Below are 23,093 nucleotides of genomic sequence, written 5' to 3'. Positions count from 1 at the left end.
CTCCTTCCTCGTACAGCCCATCTTCGTCTGATGGATCTTCAGGCCTTTTAGGTCCTTGCAGCTTTTGCCACACATACAAGATACTCTCATCGTCGTTAATCCTTTGCTCATGTTTATCATGTTTACGTCATCAAACCTCTTAAGAGTTGGTTAAGGACGTGTAGAGACAATTTCAGTCTGCAGAATCAGTGGATATTCCAGCACCAAGCAGAGAATCACCTTCTTTAACTCACATCCAGGTTTTACAAACAACATCATATTTACTAAGAACCTTATCCTGATCAGGGTGTAGCCAGCTTACTAGGAGAGATAGGTCTTAATATTTCTTTCCCCGAAAAAATTTATATTCAATTATTATATTATAATCCCACTAGCGGTGATATTTATGACAGCTTAAAAAACTCCTTTGTGGCGGAGATGATAGTGAGAGTCTCATTTCAAAATGTTTTACAGTCTGAGATTTAAAACCATAATGCAGCATGTACACTGTGCAGTATTATCAGCTTCACACACTAACAGGAGCTATAAAAGATTTATAAAAGCCATTCTCATCTCTGCACGATGGAGGTACTTGGAGCCTCTCACAGGGGGATTTAGGGCACTAGGTGGAGTACACCCTAGATAGAGGTCTAGATACCTACTGATGTGTGAGTATTTTAAAACTGGCACTGCGCCAAAATCATCTGTGTATTCTGTAAAATATTTAACTATCCTATACCCTCTTTTTTTTTAATTGAAACTTTGCATTAGCAATCCTGCCGTAACTTAGCTGATGTCCCCAGAACCTTGTACTGAACAAATGTTTTAAGTTTAATTCAAGTTCATGTGACAGCTGTTTGAGTAATCTAGCTCTGCCTCCTTAGAACTGATTGACATGTGGTGGCTCTCTTGTTTACCAAACTATTTTTTTTTTATTATAAGTCACACAAAGAAGGTTTAGCATATTATGGAAATTAGTGAAAACTCTAAAGTGGGTGGGTCTAATTCACTCTTAGGGTTATTTATTTGGGTTTGGGGGCGGGGCTGTATTGTTGGATGTAGAAGGGCTGCGATGGCTTTGGCACTTGGGCTGCACCCTCATGTTTACGTCCTCATCACAGCTGTGCTATATCCAGCAGTACTGCACTCCTTCTAAAGTAAAATCGCTTCTATATAACAGTTCTACAAACATCATTTATATTCAACCCGAATATTAATTAACTTTTTATTCAGGGACCCAATAATTCTGGACTCTAGAAGGAAATACATAGCAGAGCAAAGTGAAAATTTAATCCAAAAATAACTATTTGTTGCAATTGCGTTGTTTATATCAGATTTCTATCTTTAATAAACTGACAGAACTTGTTCTGTGTTTAGAATTAACTGGCCTTGTGGAAAACATTGTTGCAGCTGGCAAGGACAGAGCTCATCTGGAATTTATATGGAATCTAAAAGTTTACATAAACGTTTGCAAAGAATGCAGCCTCCTCTACAGTCACTATATACTGTACTGTATACTGTTTCTTTGGGTATCCAATCTCTAGTCTAAATTTACTCCAACCTTTTATCTGCCGAATAAAAAGAACTTTGCATAGTTTGTGTATATACTGCTATCTGATTAATAATAATAAAATGAATGCCAAAGATGTACTGAAGAAAAGATTTTAAAGCTTTAATTCTTTCTTCAAAAAGAAAAGATACACAGCAGAACTGAAATGACTAAAGATGAGATACTGCCTGCTTTTCTCATGATGCCGCTGTTATCTGGGGAAGTCCTGTGGCTTGAGTCACTCTCATCTGTGGGAAACACACACACACACACACACACACACACACACACACACACACACAATTCAGTAAAACAACAGAAAAAAAAATCTGCGGAAAGCTGAAACTGCATAGTTCTGCTATAAAATTAAAAAAGCTTTTTTTTAATGCAAAGCGTATACAGATACTGTAGTTTGTCTGATGTCGCTCATATGTAACACCACACAATTTATTTCTATACAATGGATATTTTCCCTGTAAATTTTTTCAAACTGTAACAGCAAGATTCTTAATCACCTCAACTTAATTATAACTTATAATACATTTATCCGCTAAAAACCTTAAAGATCCTCCATGGATGGATGGATGGATGAATGGATGGATAATAAGATAAGCACCGTCTTACGCGCGTATTTACCCATTGTCCCAGGAAGAAACCAGGGCAATGGAGGAATACATGGAGGAGGCTCTCCAACAAGGTCTCATCAGCAGGTCCACGTCTCCAGCTTCGGCAAGTTTCTTTTTTATAGAAAAAATTTATATATTGTAATAGCCGACCAATCAGTTGGCATGACTGGGCCAACTGGTTGCTCTGAGCAGAGTATGCCCAGAACTCGTTAGTACACTCCTCTACCGGCCTGACGCCGTTCCGGTGTATAATTGGGTATCAACCTCCGCTCTGTCCTTGGGATGCCACTCCCACCGAGGTACCCGTGGTGGATCAGTGGTTTCGAACAGCGGAGAGAGTATGGGAGGATGCGCACGCGCACATCTCCCGAGCAGTATCCCGTTTTAAAAGGTTTGCCAATAGACGAAGGAAGGAAAGTCCTCCGCTCCAGGTAGGCGATCGGGTATGGCTCTCGACACGGGACCTTCACCTCAACTTCCCATGTCGTCAACTTGCCCGACTCCCTCCAACAACGCGTCGGGGGCGCCCTCGCCTCCCTAGGGAGGTCGGTCCTGAAGGGGGGGTACTGTCACCTCTGTACCACCACGGTCCGGGGAAATAAGATCTGGGTCTCCGGGAATACTGAGCCGCAGCTTTGTCCCCCCCTAGTGTGGTAAGGTGGTAGGTCTCCCCATCACTAATGATGTGCACCTGTGTCTCTCCCCTGTGTGTCTCTATTTAAGCCAGTCGAACCCGTACAAGCTTGTCCGTTCACTGTTGGTGTCACCTGTTTGTTTTATGTCTTCCAAAGTCGAGCTGTATCCACATGTCTCCTCCTCAGGACTAACTGGAGTCGGCAGGGTTGGGGTAAGGCCTGTCAAGGGACAGGCAGAACTAAAGCAAGAGCAGGCCGAGACGCCAGCCACATCTGTATTAAACTGCTTGTGACTTTGTTATACTTTCTGAACTAATCTAATGTGTCTGCGTGTGTATGTGAGTCCGCCTGCAGATCCGGGCTGAGTAGAGTGACCGGGAGCAAGTTTTGTTTGGTTTTGTTTACTTTCTTGTTTATGCTTTTTTGGTTAAAGTTTACTGTGCAGCAAGTCCCCTGAAGGGAGAAAGAATAAAAATAAAGACTGACTCAGTGCTGACACTAACAAACCTGCGTTTGCGTCCTCTGATTACTAAGAGAAACATGACAATATCACTCTATATAATTCTAGAACTACACTATATTGCCAAAAGTATTGGCTTACCTGCCTTCACATGCACATGAACTTGAGTAACATCCAATTATTAATACATAGAGTTTAATATGATATTGGCCCCGCCCCCTTTGCAGTTACTGTATATCTGGTATGAAGGAGAGCTCCAATATGGCTCCATTGGATATGTTGTTAAGTGTGGGAGCCCCAACACAGGAGGTAGAGGGGGACGTTGGGACGTGAGGAGATTGTCTGTACTTTGGCAGGGATTAATCAGTTTAGGTAACACTGAGGTGACTCATACAACTAAATGTATATCTATATTTAAATCTTCTTCACTTTTTCTTGTGAAATTAATGTTTTTTTTTCCTTTTTATTTTATATAGATGTATATTTTCTTTTATGTCTATTTTCAGGTTTCTCTTTTCTTAATCGTTTCACTTTTCTTTTTAGTGTTCTCATCTTTGCTCTTTATCTATTCACTCTTTAGTTTCATCTGTTCTTGATCTTTTCACTTTGCTTTTACGTTCTTTCCTTTTATCTTCTCTGTATCTTTACAGTTTCTTTGTGCACATCAGAGCAAGGTCCACAAATGTGCTTCTGAAATAATGGTCCAAAATTCCCATAAACAAAATTCCTTCCAAACCTTGTGGAAAGCCTTTACAAAGAGTTGAAGCTGTTATAGCTGTTACAGCTCCAACATCATATTAAACTCTATGGATTAAGATTTGGATGTTACTTAAGTTCTTATGCATGTGAAGGCAGGCGAGTCAATACGTTTGCCAATATAGTGTATATAACTCTTGTGTAAAATCAGTTTATTCCTAGTTTTAATGTTTAACCTCCACATCCCTGAGAATGATCTGTTACTACAGAAATGATAACATATTAGATTGAGTGCATTAATATAAACCTGTAAATCTGTGCTTCAGTCAAAGAAAGTAAAAAATTTTACATACTGTATAAAATTGACCATGATTATTATTACATTCTAACAGATGTTCTTTTTTTTTTTTTTTTTTATAAAAGATCACCCACATACACACCTTTGACCTTGAGTTCTACATGGACAGTTCTGGAGTTAGGGATGGTGCAGCTGTAAGTTCCTGTATCACTGAGTTTCACGTCACTCAGTCTGATGGAGTAATTCCAATTTGTGAACTCTGATGGAAAACCTTTGACTCGGCCCCTGTACTCTCCATCCTGGTCATGAAAATTCTCTTTACCCTCGATGATGTCATACACAGTCTTGGTGTCTCTGTATTGCCAGAACACGTCCTTTTCATAACGACTGGATGAACACGGTAAGATCACAGCGTCTCCTTGAGCAGCTTCGACTGTGACGCTCTGTGACGACACTTTAAAAACACAAACACGCAACTGTGGGTACAAACAGGAAGCCAAATATGCCGTATTAGGATGTTACACAGTGAGGCTGAGGGCTTACCTTCATTTATTACAAGCATAAGAGCACACAGGGAGTAAGTTCTGTGGAATAAAACAGACAGATGGAACGGATGAGTGGACAGCAGCAGTATACGAGTTCTAAGTTAAAACTAATTCTGTTGGGCCAGTCAGTGTCTGCACAGGCCGTCCTCACTGAATGTAACAATAGGCAGCTTCCCCAACTACGTCATAATCTGGGCGTCACTGCCGGTCCTCACTAACTGTAACAATAAACTGTGTAGTCTACAGATAAAACAGGCATGTCTATAGCGACACTGCATACGACAGGCAGAAGTAAGGCTGCAAAAGCATAGGAGTTGCGTGAGAAGCAGCATTGATTTCACCACACACTACTTTCATAATCGGTGGTAGCATCTGGCATCAGGATCTGCACATGAGCAGAGCTGTGGGTAAACCTCATGTACGTGGGCGGGGAAGCGGGTAACCTCTAATATATTTTTAAAACAAACCGTATCTGTGTGAACTTATAAAACATATTTAACTTCATGTGTGTAAGAAAACTGTACATTTAGTGAGACTCACTGAGCTCTTTAGTACGAGCCATTCTACAGTCAGTGTGTGTCTGTGGAGAACGCTCCTGACTTCAGGCCTAAAACCTCTGAACTGGGGCGTGTCCACATACTTTTCTGATCTTAAACTGTGTATCGTACTGACTACATCACGGTATGGTGCGACAGCATTGCGACACTGCTCCCTGACCCAGTCTGTTGTCTGTTCTTTCCTACATAGGCAAAGCTTCTCCTACGCGTGATACCGAACTTCCTTCTGAGGAAAATCCTCGTCCTGAGACTCCTAAATCGTCCTCAGCGGAGGCCTGTACCGACCTGTTTACTGCCTCGAGATAAGTATCTTATTGTACATGATGGTAGTTAAACATAATCCATATACACACCTACTTCATTCAAGACCTGTCAATTATACACCTAGGCCCTCCCACAATTCCTGAACAATTATCATTACTACAGGACATTTTTCATGAAGCACTGAATGCAGCCTCGTGAGATTCCATACGAACAGATAGTTTTACATTAGAGATGGAACTCATTTTCTTAGCTCCATTTACCTGATAGCTGATAAATAGCTAGCTTACAGTTCTCACAGCTATGTACAAACAAACTAGAAACAGACAAACAAAACACTTGCTAAATAATTTAATTCACTTTAAACAGACGAGCTACATTCAGGTTAGAGTACGCAGTAAATAGTTAAATATAAAGACGTGTAAGTTAAAATGAGCTAGCTCACATAAATAGCACCAAATGTTAGCTTTTAACCTCATGCTATGCTAGTTTATACCCGTAACTAGTTAGCATAGTTCCTCTTAGCTCCATGGACTTCCCGAAACAAGGCCTTAATTTACAGACCTGAATTAATAAGTCATACATATAGTATATCTCGTACACGATACACACCTTATATCCATGATTTATTAACATAAAGTGATAAAAACATCTAAATTAATAAAACAATCATATTTTCAGTTTTCCGTTACTGCTTTTTCCTATAGAACAGGTTCCTATATAAATACGCATGCGCACACTACGATATTGTGATTGGTCGGTTTGTCTTTGGGCTGCTTCCAGCAAATATAATTTGACCGTCAGTCATTAAAGGTAAAGTAATAATATTTACCAGATGTTTGTAATTATTTTTGGTTTAAAAAAAAATTTCTCTTATTTATTTATTTATTTATTTATTTATTTTTATGGTTTTACAACTCTCCAATAAATAAACAAGTAAATAAAATAAATACATCCTTTTCCCCCCACAGTTAAACCCCTTTTACTAGACCTATTACTGCATATAATATTATATAATATGCCGGGGGGAAACAAGGCTCCCTTTGAGAAGGTTAAAGTTTTTGAGCTGCATCAAGCAAAGAAAACAACTAAGGAGATTTGAAATGACTGGAGCTGTGTGAAGAAAAAAATAGTCTATTATTTTAAGGTCACGAGCAGTTGTCTAAGCATTTCACTGCATATCGTACTGTGTATGACTGTATGTGACAAATAAAATTTGAATTTGAAGAACCTGTTAGCATTATAAAAACCAGAAAACACAGCAATGAACCGTCAACTTTCTGTAAGAAATGTAGTCGGGGAAAAAAGTCATGACTGGAGATCACTTAAACACTTGATGTTGTGTGGTAAAAAAAATTACAGTAAAAACCAGAGCTGTGTTTAATAGTGAAAATAAGAGCATTTACACAATAGTGAATCCTTACTTCTGGGAGCAGCTGCCCCTCTGATAAACTGTTTTTACAATTCCATTTGGGGAACAGACCCTGTGCACTGGATACAGAGCTTACATTCCCACTCAGCTGGTCTCTCTCTCTCTCTCTCTCTCTCTCTCTCACACACACACACACACACACACACACACACACACACACACGAAAAAAAAAGACACAAGGAGTCTCGGGTTTTGTTTTCAGAAGATTACAACCTTTATTGTCAATTCATAACGGCTGGAGCTTGTTCATGGATGAACTCTCTTGTCTGTTTCCCCCATTATATATTCTTCATACGCTCAATAGTGTTTATTCTACATGACTTTGTGTCCCAACATCTGGATCCCATTAAGTCCCGCCCCCTTTCTAGGCGCCCCATTGCCTAGCTCAGTTTTCATGAATCGGCACATTCCATTACGGCACACACATATCAGCCTCACTAGTTAATGCTGATTACATGTACGGTGCAATTAATTCCTTAAAGGTAATTAAAAATCATCTTACAGTAGCCATAAGAAAACCACTTATTAGTGAGACATTAAAAAAGGCTTCCGTTTGCTAGGGAGAATAAAGACTGGACTTTGGAGCAATGGAAAAAGGTCATGTGACCTGATGAGTCCAGATTAAGTCTGTTCCTGAACGATGGATACACACATAAACTGGACACCACAGTGTTTGTGTGTGTAAATCAAAGCTAAAGGTGACGGAATGAAATCTTGAAGTGTGACACGTTTGTTTTTGTCAGTTATGTTAATTTAAACTATTATGTTCTAGACTCTCTTACCAAACCATACATTCACTTTCTTTAATGGCTCTAACAAACATTCTTACTCTTTCAGTTAATTTCAGTTTTGATTTTGCCTTTTGGGTTTATTGAACAAACTAATAAACAAACAAACAAACACAATTATTTTAAAAAATCTGCAAAATTCTCATGGCAACACTGTTCCTTTGTCTGCATTTGTTCTTCAAAATTCAACTGAAAAGTTATTTATCAAACCTCTTAAGAGTTGGTTAAGGACGTGTAGAGACAATTTCATTCTGCAGAATCAGTGGATATTCCAGCACCAGGCAGAGAATCACCTTCTTTAACTCACATCCAGGTTTTACAAACAACATCATATTCACTAAGAACCTTATCCTGATCAGTGTGTAGCCAGCTTACTAGGAGAGATAGGTCTTGGAATTGATATGGAATCTAAAAGTTTACATAAACATTTGCAAAGAATGCAGCCTCCTCCGCAGTCACTATATACTGTACTGTATACTGTTTCTTTGGGTATCCAACCTCTAGTCTAAATTTACTCCAATCTTTTATCTGCTGAATAAAAAGAACTTTGCATAGTTTGTGTATATACTGCTATCTGATTAATAATAAAATGAATGCCAAAGATGTACTGAAGAAAAGATTTTGAAGCTTTAATTCTTTCTTCAGAAAACGAAGATACACAGCAGAACTGAAATGACTAAAGATGAGGTACTGCCTGCTTTTCTCATGATGCCGCTGTTATCTGGGTAAGTCTTGTGGCTTAAGTCACTCTCATCTGTGGAAAAAACACACACACACACACACACACACACACACACACACACACACACACACACGAACACACACAATTCAGTAAAACAACAGAAAAATAAAAATCTGCGGAAAGCTGAAACTGCATAGTTCAACACAGGAGTTAGAGGGGGACGTTGTGATGTGGGGTGATTGTATGTACTTTGGCAAGGATTAATCATAAACACACTCCTAAACCTTGTAGAAAGCCTTGTGGAAGCTGTTACAGCTGCAACATCATATTAAACTCTATGGATTAAGATTTAAAGTTCTCATGCATGTGAAGGCAGGGGAGCGAATACTTTTGCCAATATAGTGTAGACTGTATAACCCTTCTCTACCTGATGAGCTGAACGCCTTCTATGCACGCTTTGATAACCACCTACCTCAGGAGCTTTCACTGGAAGAGGACAGCTGCCCTCTTCAGATATCTCAGGCAGACGTGTGTAAATACTTCAGGAAAGTACACAGACGGAAAGCTCCTGGACCAGACAATATTCCAGGTCGTGTCTTCAAAGCATGCGCCCGCGAGGTAGCGGATGTCTTTACAGACATTTTTAACCTTTCCCTGCACCAGTCTGCTGTCCCAACATGTTTTAAGAGGACCAACGGTCAAGGACGGCTACAAGGCACAATCTTGTCCACCGTTTGGTAAATCCGACCACGCCGCCATCTTCCTCATGCCAAAATACAAACAAAGGCTGAAACAGGAAGTTCCGGTTCAGAGGGAGGTCGCGCGCTGGACGGACCAATCGGTGGCCGCGTTACAGGACGCACTCGATGACGCAGACTGGGAAATGTTTAGAAACAGCTCCGATGATGACGTCAGCGTGTTTACGGAAGCGGTTGTGGGATTCATCGGGAAACTAGCGGACGATACCGTAGAAAAAAAGACTATTAAAACGTTTCCCAACCAGAAGCCGTGGGTGGATAAAACCATCCGCAACGCTCTGAGATCTCGCACCGCTGCCTACAACACGGGACTCGCGTCGGGGGACATGGAACCATACAAGGCTGCGTCATACAGCGTCCGGAAGGCAGTGAAAGAGGCGAAGCAGCGCTACGGGAGGAAACTAGAGTCACAACTCCAACAGAATGACTCTAGGAGCCTGTGGCAGGGATTAAGGAAAATAACGGATTATATAGCACCAACATCCGGTATGATAAACGCAGACATGTCTCTGGCAGACGAGCTGAACACTTTCTATGCTCGCTTCGAGGCTGCAGCTAAAGACGCTAGCGATGCTAATGCTAGCGGCGCTAACGGCTGCAGACAGGAAGTCACTGCCAGCACCGGAAGCGCGTTCATCATCACCGAGCATGACGTGAGAAAAGCCTTCAAGAGAGTGAACACCAGGAAAGCAGCAGGACCAGACGGCATCTCAGGCCGCATTCTCAGAGCCTGCGCAGACCAGCTAGCACCTGTGTTCACTGAGATATTCAACATCTCTTTATCTCAGTCGGTGATCCCCACATGCTTCAAAGAGTCCATCATTGTTCCTGTCCCAAAGAAACCTCATCCTGCTTCCCTCAATGACTATCGCCCTGTAGCCCTCACCTCAGTAGTGATGAAGTGCTTTGAACGCCTGGTCAGGGACTTCATCATTTCTTCACTACCAGACACACTGGACCCACTACAGTTCGCTTATCGTCCAAACCGTTCCACGGACGATGCAATCTCTCATCTCCTCCATACATCTCTCACTCACCTGGACACTCGGAGGGGGAATTATGTGAAAATGCTCTTCATCGACTACAGTTCTGCATTTAATACCATAATTCCCTCCACACTTACCACCAAGCTGGAGCACCTGGGACTCAGCTCATCAGTGTGTCAGTGGATCTCCAATTTTCTGACTGGCAGACCACAGGCAGTAAGGATGGCGGACATGTCTCAGCCTCCCTCACTCTCAGCACTGGAGCCCCCCAGGGTTGTGTTCTGAGCCCCCTGCTGTACTCTCTGTACACCCACGACTGCGTGGCCACTACCAGCTCCACCACCATCATCAAGTTTGCTGACGACACTGTTGTGGTGGGCCTGATCACGAACAACGATGAGACGGCCTACCTGGAAGAGGTTGGAAATCTGGAGAACTGGTGCCAAAGAAACAATCTCCTCCTAAACGTCAGTAAGACAAAGGAGCTGATAGTGGACTTCAGTACAAAGCAGGTGAGAAACTACCAGACCCCCGTCATCAACAGGAGCCCAGTGGAGAGAGTGGACAGCTTCAGATACCTCAGTGTTCACATCACGCAGAACCTGGCATGGTCCTGTCACATCAACACCGTGGTAAAAAAGGCCCGGCAGCGTCTCTACCACCTCAGACGCTTGAGAGACTTTAGACTGCCCTCCAAGGTGCTCAGGAATTTCTACTCCTGCACCATAGAGAGCATCCTGACAGAAAATATCACGACCTGGTTCGGGAACAGCACCATGCAGGACAGACGAGCTCTACAGAGGGTGGTGCGATCAGCTGAGCGCATCATCCGCATCGAGCTCCCTGACCTGCACTCGATCTACAGCAAGCGGTGCTTGACCAAGGCCAGGAAGATCGTGAAGGACCTCAGCCACCCCAATAACGGACTGTTTACTCTGTTGCGGTCTGGGAAGCGATTCCGCTCCTTGAAGGCCAACACAGAGAGACTGAGGAGGAGCTTCTTCCCGCAGGCGATAAGGTCTCTCAACCACAACCACACCACTATGCAGAAGTAACACAATCTTTTCATAATTGATCAAATCTATCAATCTTTTTACATCCATGAACACTATGGACAATTACACGCACACCTTCCTTCATATCTACACTACATGTTGTACGTTTACATCCTGGACTATTGCACAAAGACACTTTAATAACTTTGCACACCTACCTTCACAACTACACTACATGTTTACGTTTACATCCTGGACCTGTGCACAAAGACACTTTAATAACCTCTGCACAAAGACACTTTGTTCTATGCATATTTGCACACCCAGTACAGTATATTTCAATTTGTACAGTATATTTCTATTTTTGTACATCATATTTCTATTTTTATTTTTAGTTCTATTTTTCCTAGCACATTTCTATTTTTATTTTTAGTTCTATTTTTCCTAGTTTAATTTAATTTTTTTATTTAATTTCTATCGTATTCTTTTATTCATATTTATTTCTTATTTGTAAACTTTAATTCTCTTTTAGGGTCAATGGCAGTCGTATAATGCATTTCACTACATTTCGTACTGTGTATGTTTGTGTATGTGACAAATAAAATTTGAATTTGAATTTGACCACCATCATCCCTGTCTCTAAGAAAATGAATGTGAGCTGCCTAAATGACTATCGCCCAGTAGCACTCACCTCTATTGCCATGAAGTGCTTTGAGCACATAGTCAAAGCTCACATCACATCCTTATTCCCTGCTTCACTCGATCCTCTCCAGTTTGCCAACAGGCCAAATAGATCTACTGATGATGCAATAGCAATTGCACTTCACACTGCCCTGTCCCACCTGGACCAGAGGAACACATACGTGTGGATGCTGTTCATCGATTATAGCTCTGCTTTCAACACCATCATACCATCCAGACTGGTCATTAAACTCTGCGACCTGAGCATCAGTTCCTCCCTGTGCAGTCACCCATGACTGTACAGCAACATATAGCTCCAACACCATCATCAAATTTGCAGACGACACCACCATCATCGGCTGCATTTCTAATGGAGATGAGGCGGCATACAGGGCAGAGGTGAGAGCCCTGACATCATGGTGCCACGACAACAACCTGCTGCTCAATGTCAGCAAGACTAAGGAGCTCATCATGGACTACAGGAGACTACAGGGAGGAAGCCACACCCCCATCCACATCGAGGGAGCAGAGGTGTAGAGAGTCAGCTGCTTCAGATTTCAGTCAGCTTCAGAGGAGGATCGGCATGGACCCCAGAATACCCACAAACTTCTATCGATGCACCATCGAGAGTATTCTTCTGGCTGTATCACCACCTGGTATGGCAGCTGTAATGCTTTAGATCGCAAAGCTCTGCAGACAGTGGTAAGATGAGCACAGCGCATCACCAGGACTGAATTGCCATCCATGCAGGACCTCTACAGACAGCGCTGTAGGAGGAAGACGCAGCGGATCCTCTCTGACCCCAGCCACCCCAGCCACAGATTTTTCACGCTCCTGCCGTCGGGCAGGTGGTACAGGAGCAATAAGACCTGTACCAGCAGATACAGAGATAGTTTCTATCCACAAGCCATCAGGCTTCTGAACTGCTGACATTCTGCACACACCAATATACACTCACCACAACCACTGGACTCTTAACACTTTAAACAATGCCACTTTAAATATATATTCAAAATACTTTATTGCATCTTGCACTGTTATATGTAAATACTAAATCATCTTAGCTTACTTGCACGTACACATACCTTTGAAATAATGTTATTTTTTTCCCTCTTCTATATTTTTATATTTATATGTTTATGTAAAGTTGGAAAACACGGGTCTAAGAATTTCATTACGGTAATGATGCCTCATTGTTATCTGTATATGACAATAAAACTTGAAACTTGTTTAATATGTTTATTACTAGTCTTAATGTTTAACCTCCACATCCCTGAGAATGATCTGTTACTACAAAAATGACAATATATTAGATTGAGTGCAATAATATAAACCTCTGAATCTGTGCTTCTGTCAAAGAAAGTAAAAAATTCAACATACTGTATAAAATTGACCATGATTATTCTAACAGATGTTCACTTTTTTTTTATTTATTTTTTTTTATAAAAGATCACCCACATACACACCTTTGACCTTGAGTTCTACATGGACAGTTCTGGAGTCAGGGAGGTTGCAGCTGTAAGTTCCTGTATCACTGAGTTTCACGTCACTCAGTCTGATGGAGTAATTCCCTTTTGTGAACTCTGATGGAAAACCTTTGACTCGACCCCTGTACTCTCCATCCTGCTCATGAAAATTCTCTTTACCCTCAATGATGTCATACACAGTCTTGGTGTCTCTGTATCGCCAGAACACGTCATTTTCATAATGACTGGATGAACACGGTAAGATCACAGCGTCTCCTTGAGCAGCTTCGACTGTGACGCTCTGTGACGACACTTTAAAAACACAAACACACAATTGTGGGTACAAACAGGAAGCCGAATATGCCGTATCGGGATGTTACACAGTGAGGCTGAGTGCTTACCTTCATTTATTACAAGCATAAGAGCACACAGGGAGTAAGTTCTGTGGAATAAAACAGACAGATGGAACGGATGAGTGGACAGCAGCAGTGTACGAGTTATGAGTTAAAACTAATTCTGTTGGGCCGGTCGGTGTCTGCACAGGCCGTCCTCACTGAATGTAACAATAAACTGTGCAGTCTACAGATAAAACAGGCATGTCTATATCGACACTGCATACGACAGGCAGAAGTAAGGCTGCAGAAGCATAGGAGTTGCGTGAGAAGCAGCATTGATTTCACCACACACTACTTTCACAATCGGTGGCAGCATCAGACATCAGGATCTGCACATGAGCAGAGCTGTGGGTAAACCTCATGTACGTGGGCAGGGGAAGCGGGTAACCTCTAACATATTTTAAAAACAAACCGTATCTGTGTCAACTTATAAAACATATTTAACTTCATGCGTGTAAGAAAACTGTACATTTATTGAGACTCACTGAGCTCTTTAGTACGAGCCATTCTACAGTCAGTGTGTGTCTGTGGAGAACGCTCCTGACTTCAGGCCTAAAACCTCTGAACTGGGGCGTGTCCACATACTTTTCTGATCTTAAACTGTGTATCGTACTGATTACATCACGGTATGGTGCGACAGCAATGCAACACTGCTCCCTGACCCAGTCTGTTGTCTGTTCTTTCCTACATAGGCAAAGCTTCTCCTACGCGTGATACCGAACTTCCTTCTGAGGAAAATCCTCGTCTTCAGGAAGAAACAGACTGAAGACTCCTGAGTCGTCCTCGGGCGGAGGCCTGTACAGATCTGTTCACTGCCTCGAGATAAGTATCTTATTGTACATGATGGTGGTTAAACATAATCCAAATACACACCTACTTCATTCAAGACCTGTCAATCATACACCTAGGCCCTCCCACAATTCCTGAACAATTATCATTACTACAGGACATTTTTCATGAAGCACTGAATGCAGCCTCGTGAGATTCCATACGAACAGATAGTTTTACATTAGAGATGGAACTCATTTTCTTATCTCCATTTACCTGATAGCTGATAAATAGCTAGCTTACAGTTTTCACAGCTATGTACAAACAAACTAGATAGAGAAAAAAACCTTGCTAAATAATTTAATTCACTTTAAACAGGCGAGCTACATTCAGGTTAGAGTACGCAGTAAATAGTTAAATATAAAGACACGTAAGTTAAAATGAGCTAGCTCACGTAAATAGGACCAAATGTTAGCTTTTAACCTCATGGTATGTTAGTTTATAACCGTAACTAGTTAGCATAGTTCCTCTTAGCTACATGGACTTCCCGAAACAAGGCCTTAATTTACAGACCTGAATTAATGAGTCATACATATAGTATATCTCGTACACGATACACACTTTATATCCATGATTTATTAACATAAAGTGATAAAAACAGCAAAATTAATAAAACCATCAAAATTTCCAGTTTTCCGTTACTGCTTGTTCCTATATAAATACGCATGCGCACATTACGGTATTGTGATTGGTCGGTTGTCTTTGGGCTGCTTCCAGCAAATAGAATTTGACCGTCAGTCATTAAAGGTGATGTAATAATATTTACCAGATGTTTGTAATTATTTTTGCTTTTTTTAAAAATAATTCTCTTATTTATTTATTTACTTAAATGGTTTTACAACTCTCCAATAAATAAACAAGTAAATAAAATAAATATATCCTTTTTTTCCCAGTTAAACCCCTTCCACTAGACTGTATGTGACAAATAAAATTTGAATTTGAAGAACCTGTTAGCATTATAAAAACCAGAAAACACAGCAATGAACCGTCAACTTTCTGTAAGAAATGTAGTCAGGGAAAAAAAGTCATGACTGGAGATCACTTAAACACTTGATGTTGTGTGGTAAAAACAAATTACAGTAAAAACCAGAGCTGTGTTTAATAGTGAAAATAAGAGCATTTACACAATAGTGAATTCTTACTTCTGGAAGCAGCTGCCCCTCTGATGAACTGTTTTTACAATTCCATTGGGGGAACAGACCCTGTGCACTGGATACAGAGCTTTAATTTCCCACTCAGCTGGTCTCACACACACATATACATGTATGCATGCAAATGGACAGACACACACAGAGACCCACGAAAAAAGAAAGACACACAGAGTCTTGGGTTTGTTTCTAGAAGATTACGACCTTTATTATCAATTCATAACCGCTGGAGCTTGTTCATGGATAAACTTTCTTGTCTGTTTCCCCCATTATATATTCTTCATACGCTCAATAGTATTTATTCTACATGACTTTCTGTCCCAACATCTGGATCCTATTAAGTCCCGCCCCCTTTCTAGGCGCCTTAATGCCTAGCTCAGCTATAATGCATCGGCACATTCCATTACGGCACACACATATCAGCCTCACTGGTTAATGCTGATTACATGTACGGTGCATTTAATTCCTTAAAGGTAAATAAAAATCATCTTACAGTAGCCATAAGAAAACCACTTATTAGTGAGACTTTAAAAAAGGCTTTAGTTTGCTAGGGAGAATAAAGACTGGACTTTGGAGCGATGAAAAAGGTCATGTGACCTGATGAGTCCAGATTAGGTCTATTCCTGAACGATGGATACACACATTAACTGGACACCACAGTTTGTTTGTGTGTGTGTGTATCAAATCTATAGGTCACAGAATGAAATCTTGGGATTTTTGTTGTTGTTGGTCTTTCGGCTGCTCCCGGCAATAATTCTGGACTGTAGAATAAAATACATAGCAGACCAAAGTGAAAATTTAATCCAAAAGTAACTATTTGTTGCAATTGCATTGTTTATAACAGATTTATATTTTTAATAAACTGACAGAACTTTTAGAATTAACTGGCCTTGTGGAAAACATTGTTGCAGCTAAAGCAGTTAGTGAAAGTGATCAGAGCTGGCAAGAACAGAGCTCATCTGGAATTTATATGGAATTTAAAAGTTTACATAAACATTTGCAAAGAATGCAGCCTCCTCCACAGTCACTATATACTGTACTGTATACTGTTTCTTTGGGTATCCAACCACTAGTCTAAATTTACTCCAATCTTTTATCTGCCGAAGAAAAAGAACTTTGCATAGTTTGTGTATATACTGCTATCTGATTAATAATAATTAAATGAACGCCAAAGATGTACTGAGGAAAAGATTTAAAAGATTTAATTCTTTCTTTAGAAAACGAAGATACACAGCAGAACTGAAATGACTAAAGATGAGGTACTGCCTGCTTTTCTCATGATGCTGCTGTTATCTGGGGAAGTCCTGTGGCTTGAGTCACTCTCATCTGTGGAAACACACACACACACACACACACACACACACACAAAAAAAAAAAAAAAACACAATTCAGTAAAACAAGAGAAAAAAAAGAAAAAAATCTGCGGAAAGCTGAAACTGCATAGTTCTGCTGTAAATTTTTTTTTAAAAGCACTTTTTTAATGCAAAGCGTATACAGATACTGTAGTTTGTCTGATGTCGCTCATATGTAACACCACACAAATTATTTCCATACGATGGATATTTTCCCTGTAATTTTTTTCAAACTGTATAAACACGTCTGCACAGGAGAACAAGCAGGAAGATTCTTAATCACTTCAACTTTAGCTTAATTATAACTTATAATACGTTTATCCGCTAAAAACATTAAAGACCCCCCATAAATAGATAGATAAGATAAATAAATAAATAAATAAACCTGCACTGACATTGAGACTCCTTAAATAAAATGTCACTTACACTTCACCAAACTGAGAACTATATCAACTCTGTATAACTCTAGAACTACACTATATTGCCAAAAGTATTGGCTCCCCTGCCTTCACATGCACATGAACTTGAGTAACATCCAATTATTAATACATAGAGTTTAATATGATATTGGCCCCACCCCCTTTGCAGCTACTGTATATCTGGTATGAAGGAGAGCTCCAATATGGCTCCACTGGATATGTTGTTAAGTGTGGGAGCCCCAACACAGGAGTTAGAGGGGGACGTTGGGATGTGGGGTGATTGTCTGTACTTTGGCAGGGATTAATCAGTTTAGGTAACACTGAGGTGACTCATACAACTAAATGTATATCTATATATAAATCTTCTCCTCTTTTTCTTGTGAAATTAATGTTTTTTTTTTTTTACTTTTTATTTTAGACAGGAGACCAGGTGGAAAGGTAGCAAGGCTGGAAGCTTAGGATCAGGGTTCAAATTGTTTTACCATGGTGTGGATAGGAAAAGAAATAGAGTAGGAGTTATCCTAAAAGAGGAGTTTGTAAGGAATGTTCTAGAGGTGAAGAGAGTATCAGATAGGGTGATGAGTCTGAAGCTGGAAATTGAGGGATAATGTTCAATGTTGTTAGTGGTTATGCCCCACAGGTAGGATGTGAGTTAAAAGAGAAGGAGAAATTCTGGAGTGAGTTAGATGAAGTGATGCAGAGCATCCCCAGAGGTGAGAGAGTGGTGATTGGTGCAGACTTTAATGGACAAGTTGGGGAAGGAAACAGAGGTGATGAAAATGTGATGGGCAGGTTTGGTCTTCAGGACAGGAATGTAGAAGGACAGATGGTGGTGGACTTTGCAAAGAGGATGGAAATGGCAGTAGTAAATACTTTTTTCCAGAAGAGGCAGGAACATAGGGTGACATATAAGAGTGGAGGCAGAAGCACTCAGGTCAACTACATCTTGTGTCGACATTGTAATCTGAAAGAGATCAGTGACTGCAAAGTGTTGGTAGGGGAGAGTGTAGCCAGACAACACAGAATGGTGGTGTGTAAAATAACCCTGGTGGTGAAGAAGGCGAAGAGAACAAAGGCAGAGCAGAGGACAAAGTGGTGGAAGCTAAGAAAGAAAGAATGTTGTGAAGTCTTTAGGAAGGAGTTGAGACAGGCTATGGGTGGTCAGGAGGTGCTTTCAGTTGACTGGACAACTACAGCCAATGTGATCAGGGAGACAGGTAGGAGGGTACTTGGTGTATCATCAGGTAAGGGGAAAGTGGACAAGGAGACTTGGTGGTGGAATGAGGAAGTCCAGGAGTGTATACAGGGAAAGAGCCTAGCTAAGAAGAAGTGGGACACTGAGAGGACCGAAGAGAGTAGACAGGAGTACAGGGAGATGCAGAGTAAGGTGAAGGTAGAGGTGGCAAAGGCCAAACAAAGAGCATATAAGGACTTGTATGCTAGGCTAGACAGTAAGGAGGGAGAGGGGGATCTGTACAGGTTGGCAAGGCAGAGAGATAGAGATGGGAAAGATGTGCAGCAGGTTAGAGTGATTAAAGATAGAGATGGAAATGTACTGACAGATGCCAGGAGGGTGATGGGAAGATGAAAGGAGTACTTTAAGGAGTTGATGAATGAGGAAAACGAAAGAGAACAAAGAGTAGAAGAGGTGACTGTTGTGGAACAGAAAGTAGCAAATATTAGTAAAGTGAGGTGAGAAGGGCGTTGAAGAGGATAAAGAGTGGAAAGGCTGTTGGTCCTGATGACATACCTGTGGAGGTATGGAAGTGCTTAGGAGAGGTGGCAGTAGAGTTTTTGACAAGTTTGTTTAACAAGATCTTGGAGTGTGAGAGGATTCCAGAGGAATGGAGGAGAAGTGTATTGGTGCTAATTTTTAAGAACAAGGGAGATGTGCAAAGCTGTGGCAATTATAGAGGTATAAAGCTAATGAGCCAGACAATGAAGCTGTGGGAAAGAGTAGTGGAAGCTAGGTTAAGGGCAGAGGTGAGCATTTGTGAGCAGCAATATGGTTTTATGCCTAGAAAGAGTACATCAGATGCAGTATTTGCTTTGAGGATGCTGGCGGAGAAGTACAGAGAAGGTAACAGGGTATGACAGGGTGACAGCATATGACAGGGTGCCAAGAGAGGAGCTGTGGTATTGTATGAGGAAGTCTGGAGTGGCAGAGAAGTATGTTAGAGTGGTGCAGGATATGTATAAGAGCTGTAAGACAGTGGTAAGATGTGCTGTAGGTGTGACAGAAGAGTTTAAGGTGGAGGTGGGTCTGCATCAAGGATCGGCTCTAAGCCCCTTTTTGTTTGCTCTGGTGATGGACAGGATGACAGATGAGGTAAGACAGGAGTCCCCATGGACTATGATGTTTGCAGATGACATTGTGCTCTGTAGCAAGAGCAGGGAACAGGTGGAGGGAAATTTGGAGAGGTGGAGGTATGCTCTGGAAAGCAGAGGAATGAAGGTTAGCCGCAGCAAGACGGAATACATGTGTGTAAATGAGAGGGACCCAGGAGGATCGGTGAGGCTACAGGGAGCAGAGGTAAAGAAGGTGCAGGATTTTAAGTACTTGGGGTCAACGGTATAGAGCAACGGAGAGTGTGGAAAGGAGGTGAAGAGGCGGGTACAGGCAGGTTGGAATGGGTGGAGAAAAGTGTCAGGTGTGTTGTGCGATAAAAGAGTATCAGCAAGAATGAAAGGAAAGGTGTACAGGACAGTGGTGAGACCAGCGATGCTCTACGGCTTAGAGACAGTGGCGCTGAAGAAAAGACAGGAGGCAGAGTTGGAGGTAGCAGAGCTGAAGATGTTAAGGTTCTCTTTGGGAGTGACAAGGACGGATAGGATTAAGAATAAGTTTATCAGAGGGACAACCCACGTTAGATGTTTTGGAGATAAAGTCAGAGAGGCCAGATTGAGGTGGTTTGGGCATGTTCAGAGGAGAGATTGTGAATATATCGGTAGAAGGATGCTGAGGTTAAAACTGCCAGGCAGGAGGTCTAGAGAAAGACCAAAGAGGAGATTTATGGATGCAGTGAGAGAGGACATGAAGTTAGTTGGTGTGAGAGAAGAGGATGCAGAGGATAGGGTTAGATGGAGGCAGATGATTCGCTTAATGTTTAACCTCCACATCCCTGAGAATGATCTGTTACTACAGAAATAATAACATATTAGATTGAGTGCAATAATATAAACCTGTGAATCTGTGCTTTTGTCAAAGAAAGTTAAAAATTCAACATACTGTATAAAATTGACCATGATTATTATTACATTCTAACAGATGTTCATTTTTTTTTTTTTAAATAAAAGATCACCCACATACACACCTTTGACCTCGAGTTCTACATGGACAGTTCTGGAGTCAGGGAGGTTGCAGCTGTAAGTTCCTGAATCACTGAGTTTCACGTCACTCAGTGTGATGGAGTAATTCCATTTTGTGAACTCTGATGGAAAACCTTTGACTCGGCCCCTGTACTCTCCATCCTGGTCATGAAAATTTTCTTTACCCTCGATAATGTCATACACAGGCTTGGTGTCTCTGTATCGCCAGAACACGTACTTTTCATAACGACTGGATGAACACGGTAAGATCACAGCGTCTCCTTGAGCAGCTTCGACTATGACACTCTGTGACGACACTTTAAAAACACAAACACACAATTGTGGGTACAAACAGGAAGCCGAATATGCCGTATCAGGATGTTACACAGTGAGGCTGAGTGCTTACCTTCATTTATTACAAGCATAAGAGCACACAGGGAGTAAGTTCTGTGGAAAAAAACAGACAGATGGAACGGATGAGTGGACAGCAGCAGTATACGAGTTCTGAGTTAAAACTAATTCTGTTGGGCCGGTCGGTGTCTCCACAGGCCGTCCTCACTGAAAGTAACAATAGGCAGCTTCCCCAACTACGTCATAATCTGGGCGTCACTGGCGGTCCTCACTAACTGTAACAATAAACTGTGTAGTCTACAGATAAAACAGTCATGTCTATAGCGACACTGCATACGACAGACAGAAGTAAGGCTGCAGAAGCATAGGAGTTGCGTGAGAAGCAGCATTGATTTTACCACACACTACTTTCACAATCGGTGGTAGCATCAGACATCAGGATCTGCACATGAGCAGAGCTGTGGGTAAACCTCATGTACGTGGGCAGGGGAAGCGGGTAACCTCTAACATATTTTAAAAACAAACCGTATCTGTGTTAGCTTTTAAAACATATTTAACTTTATGCGTGTAAGAAAACTGTACATTTAGTGAAACTCCCTGAGCTCTTTAGTACGAGCCATTCTACAGTCAGTGTGTGTCTGTGGAGAACGCTCCTGACTTCAGGCCTAAAACCTCTGAACTGGGGCGTGTCCACATACTTTTCTGATCTTAAACTGTGTATCGTACTGACTACATCACGGTATGGTGCGACAGCATTGCGACACTGCTCCCTGACCCAGTCTGTTGTCTGTTCTTTCCTACATAGGCAAAGCTTCTCCTACGCGTGATACCGAACTTCCTTCTGAGGAAAATCCTCGTCCTGAGACTCCTAAATCGTCCTCAGCGGAGGCCTGTACCGACCTGTTTACTGCCTCAAGATAAGTATCTTATTGTACATGATGGTAGTTAAACATAATCCATATACACACCTACTTCATTCAAGACCTGTCAATCATACACCTAGGCCCTCCCACAATTCCTGAACAATTATCATTACTACAGGACATTTTTCATGAAGCACTGAATGCAGCCTCGTGAGATTCCATACGAACAGATAGTTTTACATTAGAGATGAAACTCATTTTCTTAGCTTCATTTACCTGATAGCTAATAAATAGCTAGCTTACAGTTCTTACAGCTATGTACAAACAAACTGTAGAAACAAACAAAAAACACTTCCTAAATAATTTTGTTTAATTAATTTTAAACAGGCGAGCTACATTCAGGTTAGAGTACGCAGTAAATAGTTAAATATAAAGACGCGTAAGTTAAAATGAGCTAGCTCACGTAAATAGCACCAAATGTTAGCTTTTAACCTCACGGTATGTTAGTTTATAACCCTAACTAGTTAGCATAGTTCCTCTTAGCTCCATGGACTTCCCGAAACAAGGCCTTAATTTACAGACCTGAATTAATAAGTCATACATATAGTATATCTCGTACACGATACACACCTTATATCCATGATTTATAAACATAAAGTGATAAAAACATCTAAATTAATAAAACCATCATTTTCCAGTTTTCCGTTACTGCTTGTTCCTATAGAACAGGTTCCTATATAAATACGCATGCGCACATTACGGTATTGTGATTGGTCGGTTTGTCTTTGGGCTGCTTCCAGCAAATATAATTTGACTGTCAGTCATTAAAGGTGATGTAATAATATTTACCAGATGTTTGTAATTATTTTTGCTTTTTAAAAAAATAATTATCTTATTTATTTATTTATTTATTTATTTTAATGGTTTTACAACTCTCCAATAAATAAACAAATAAATAAAATAAATACATTCTTTTTTCCCCACAATTAAACCCCTTTTACTAGACCTGATACTGCATATACTGTAATATTATA

The 23,093-nt window shown here is 41.0% G+C and overlaps 3 protein-coding genes across 3 annotated transcripts in view; all 3 read right to left on the bottom strand.

Moving 5' to 3' along the window:
* Nucleotides 1–1,395: 1,395 nt before the first annotated feature.
* On the bottom strand, nt 1,396–6,338 carry LOC128519075 (CD276 antigen homolog). Its single transcript, XM_053492652.1, has 4 exons — nt 6,219–6,338; nt 4,787–4,827; nt 4,386–4,697; nt 1,396–1,776 (listed from the first exon to the last, which is right to left on the bottom strand). The coding sequence occupies exons 1-4, from the start codon at nt 6,227–6,229 to the stop codon at nt 1,664–1,666; spliced, it is 477 nt and encodes a 158-aa protein (XP_053348627.1). The 5' UTR covers nt 6,230–6,338; the 3' UTR covers nt 1,396–1,663.
* Nucleotides 6,339–8,431: 2,093 nt separating this feature from the next.
* LOC128518983 (CD276 antigen homolog) overlaps nt 8,432–23,093 on the bottom strand; it is a 35,885-nt gene continuing 21,223 nt past the window's right edge. The window contains exons 2-4 of the mRNA XM_053492466.1: nt 13,796–13,836; nt 13,395–13,706; nt 8,432–8,580 (exon numbers count right to left, since the gene is read on the bottom strand). Coding sequence (XP_053348441.1) covers nt 8,468–8,580; nt 13,395–13,706; nt 13,796–13,836 — 466 coding nt within the window. The 3' untranslated portion in view covers nt 8,432–8,467. The remainder of the gene's footprint in view (nt 8,581–13,394; nt 13,707–13,795; nt 13,837–23,093) is intronic.
* LOC128518981 (CD276 antigen homolog) lies at nt 15,417–22,878 on the bottom strand. The gene is made up of 4 exons (XM_053492464.1): nt 22,690–22,878; nt 21,252–21,292; nt 20,851–21,162; nt 15,417–17,091 (listed from the first exon to the last, which is right to left on the bottom strand). Exons 1-4 carry the CDS (start codon nt 22,698–22,700, stop codon nt 16,979–16,981), a joined length of 477 nt encoding a protein of 158 aa, XP_053348439.1. The 5' UTR covers nt 22,701–22,878; the 3' UTR covers nt 15,417–16,978.

Source organism: Clarias gariepinus, chromosome 3 (genome assembly GCF_024256425.1).
Source record: "Clarias gariepinus isolate MV-2021 ecotype Netherlands chromosome 3, CGAR_prim_01v2, whole genome shotgun sequence".
In the NCBI taxonomy this organism is placed as follows: domain Eukaryota; kingdom Metazoa; phylum Chordata; class Actinopteri; order Siluriformes; family Clariidae; genus Clarias; species Clarias gariepinus.
The sequence above is the reverse complement of the archived record's forward strand: the minus strand, read 5'-3'. Positions and strand labels throughout refer to the sequence as shown.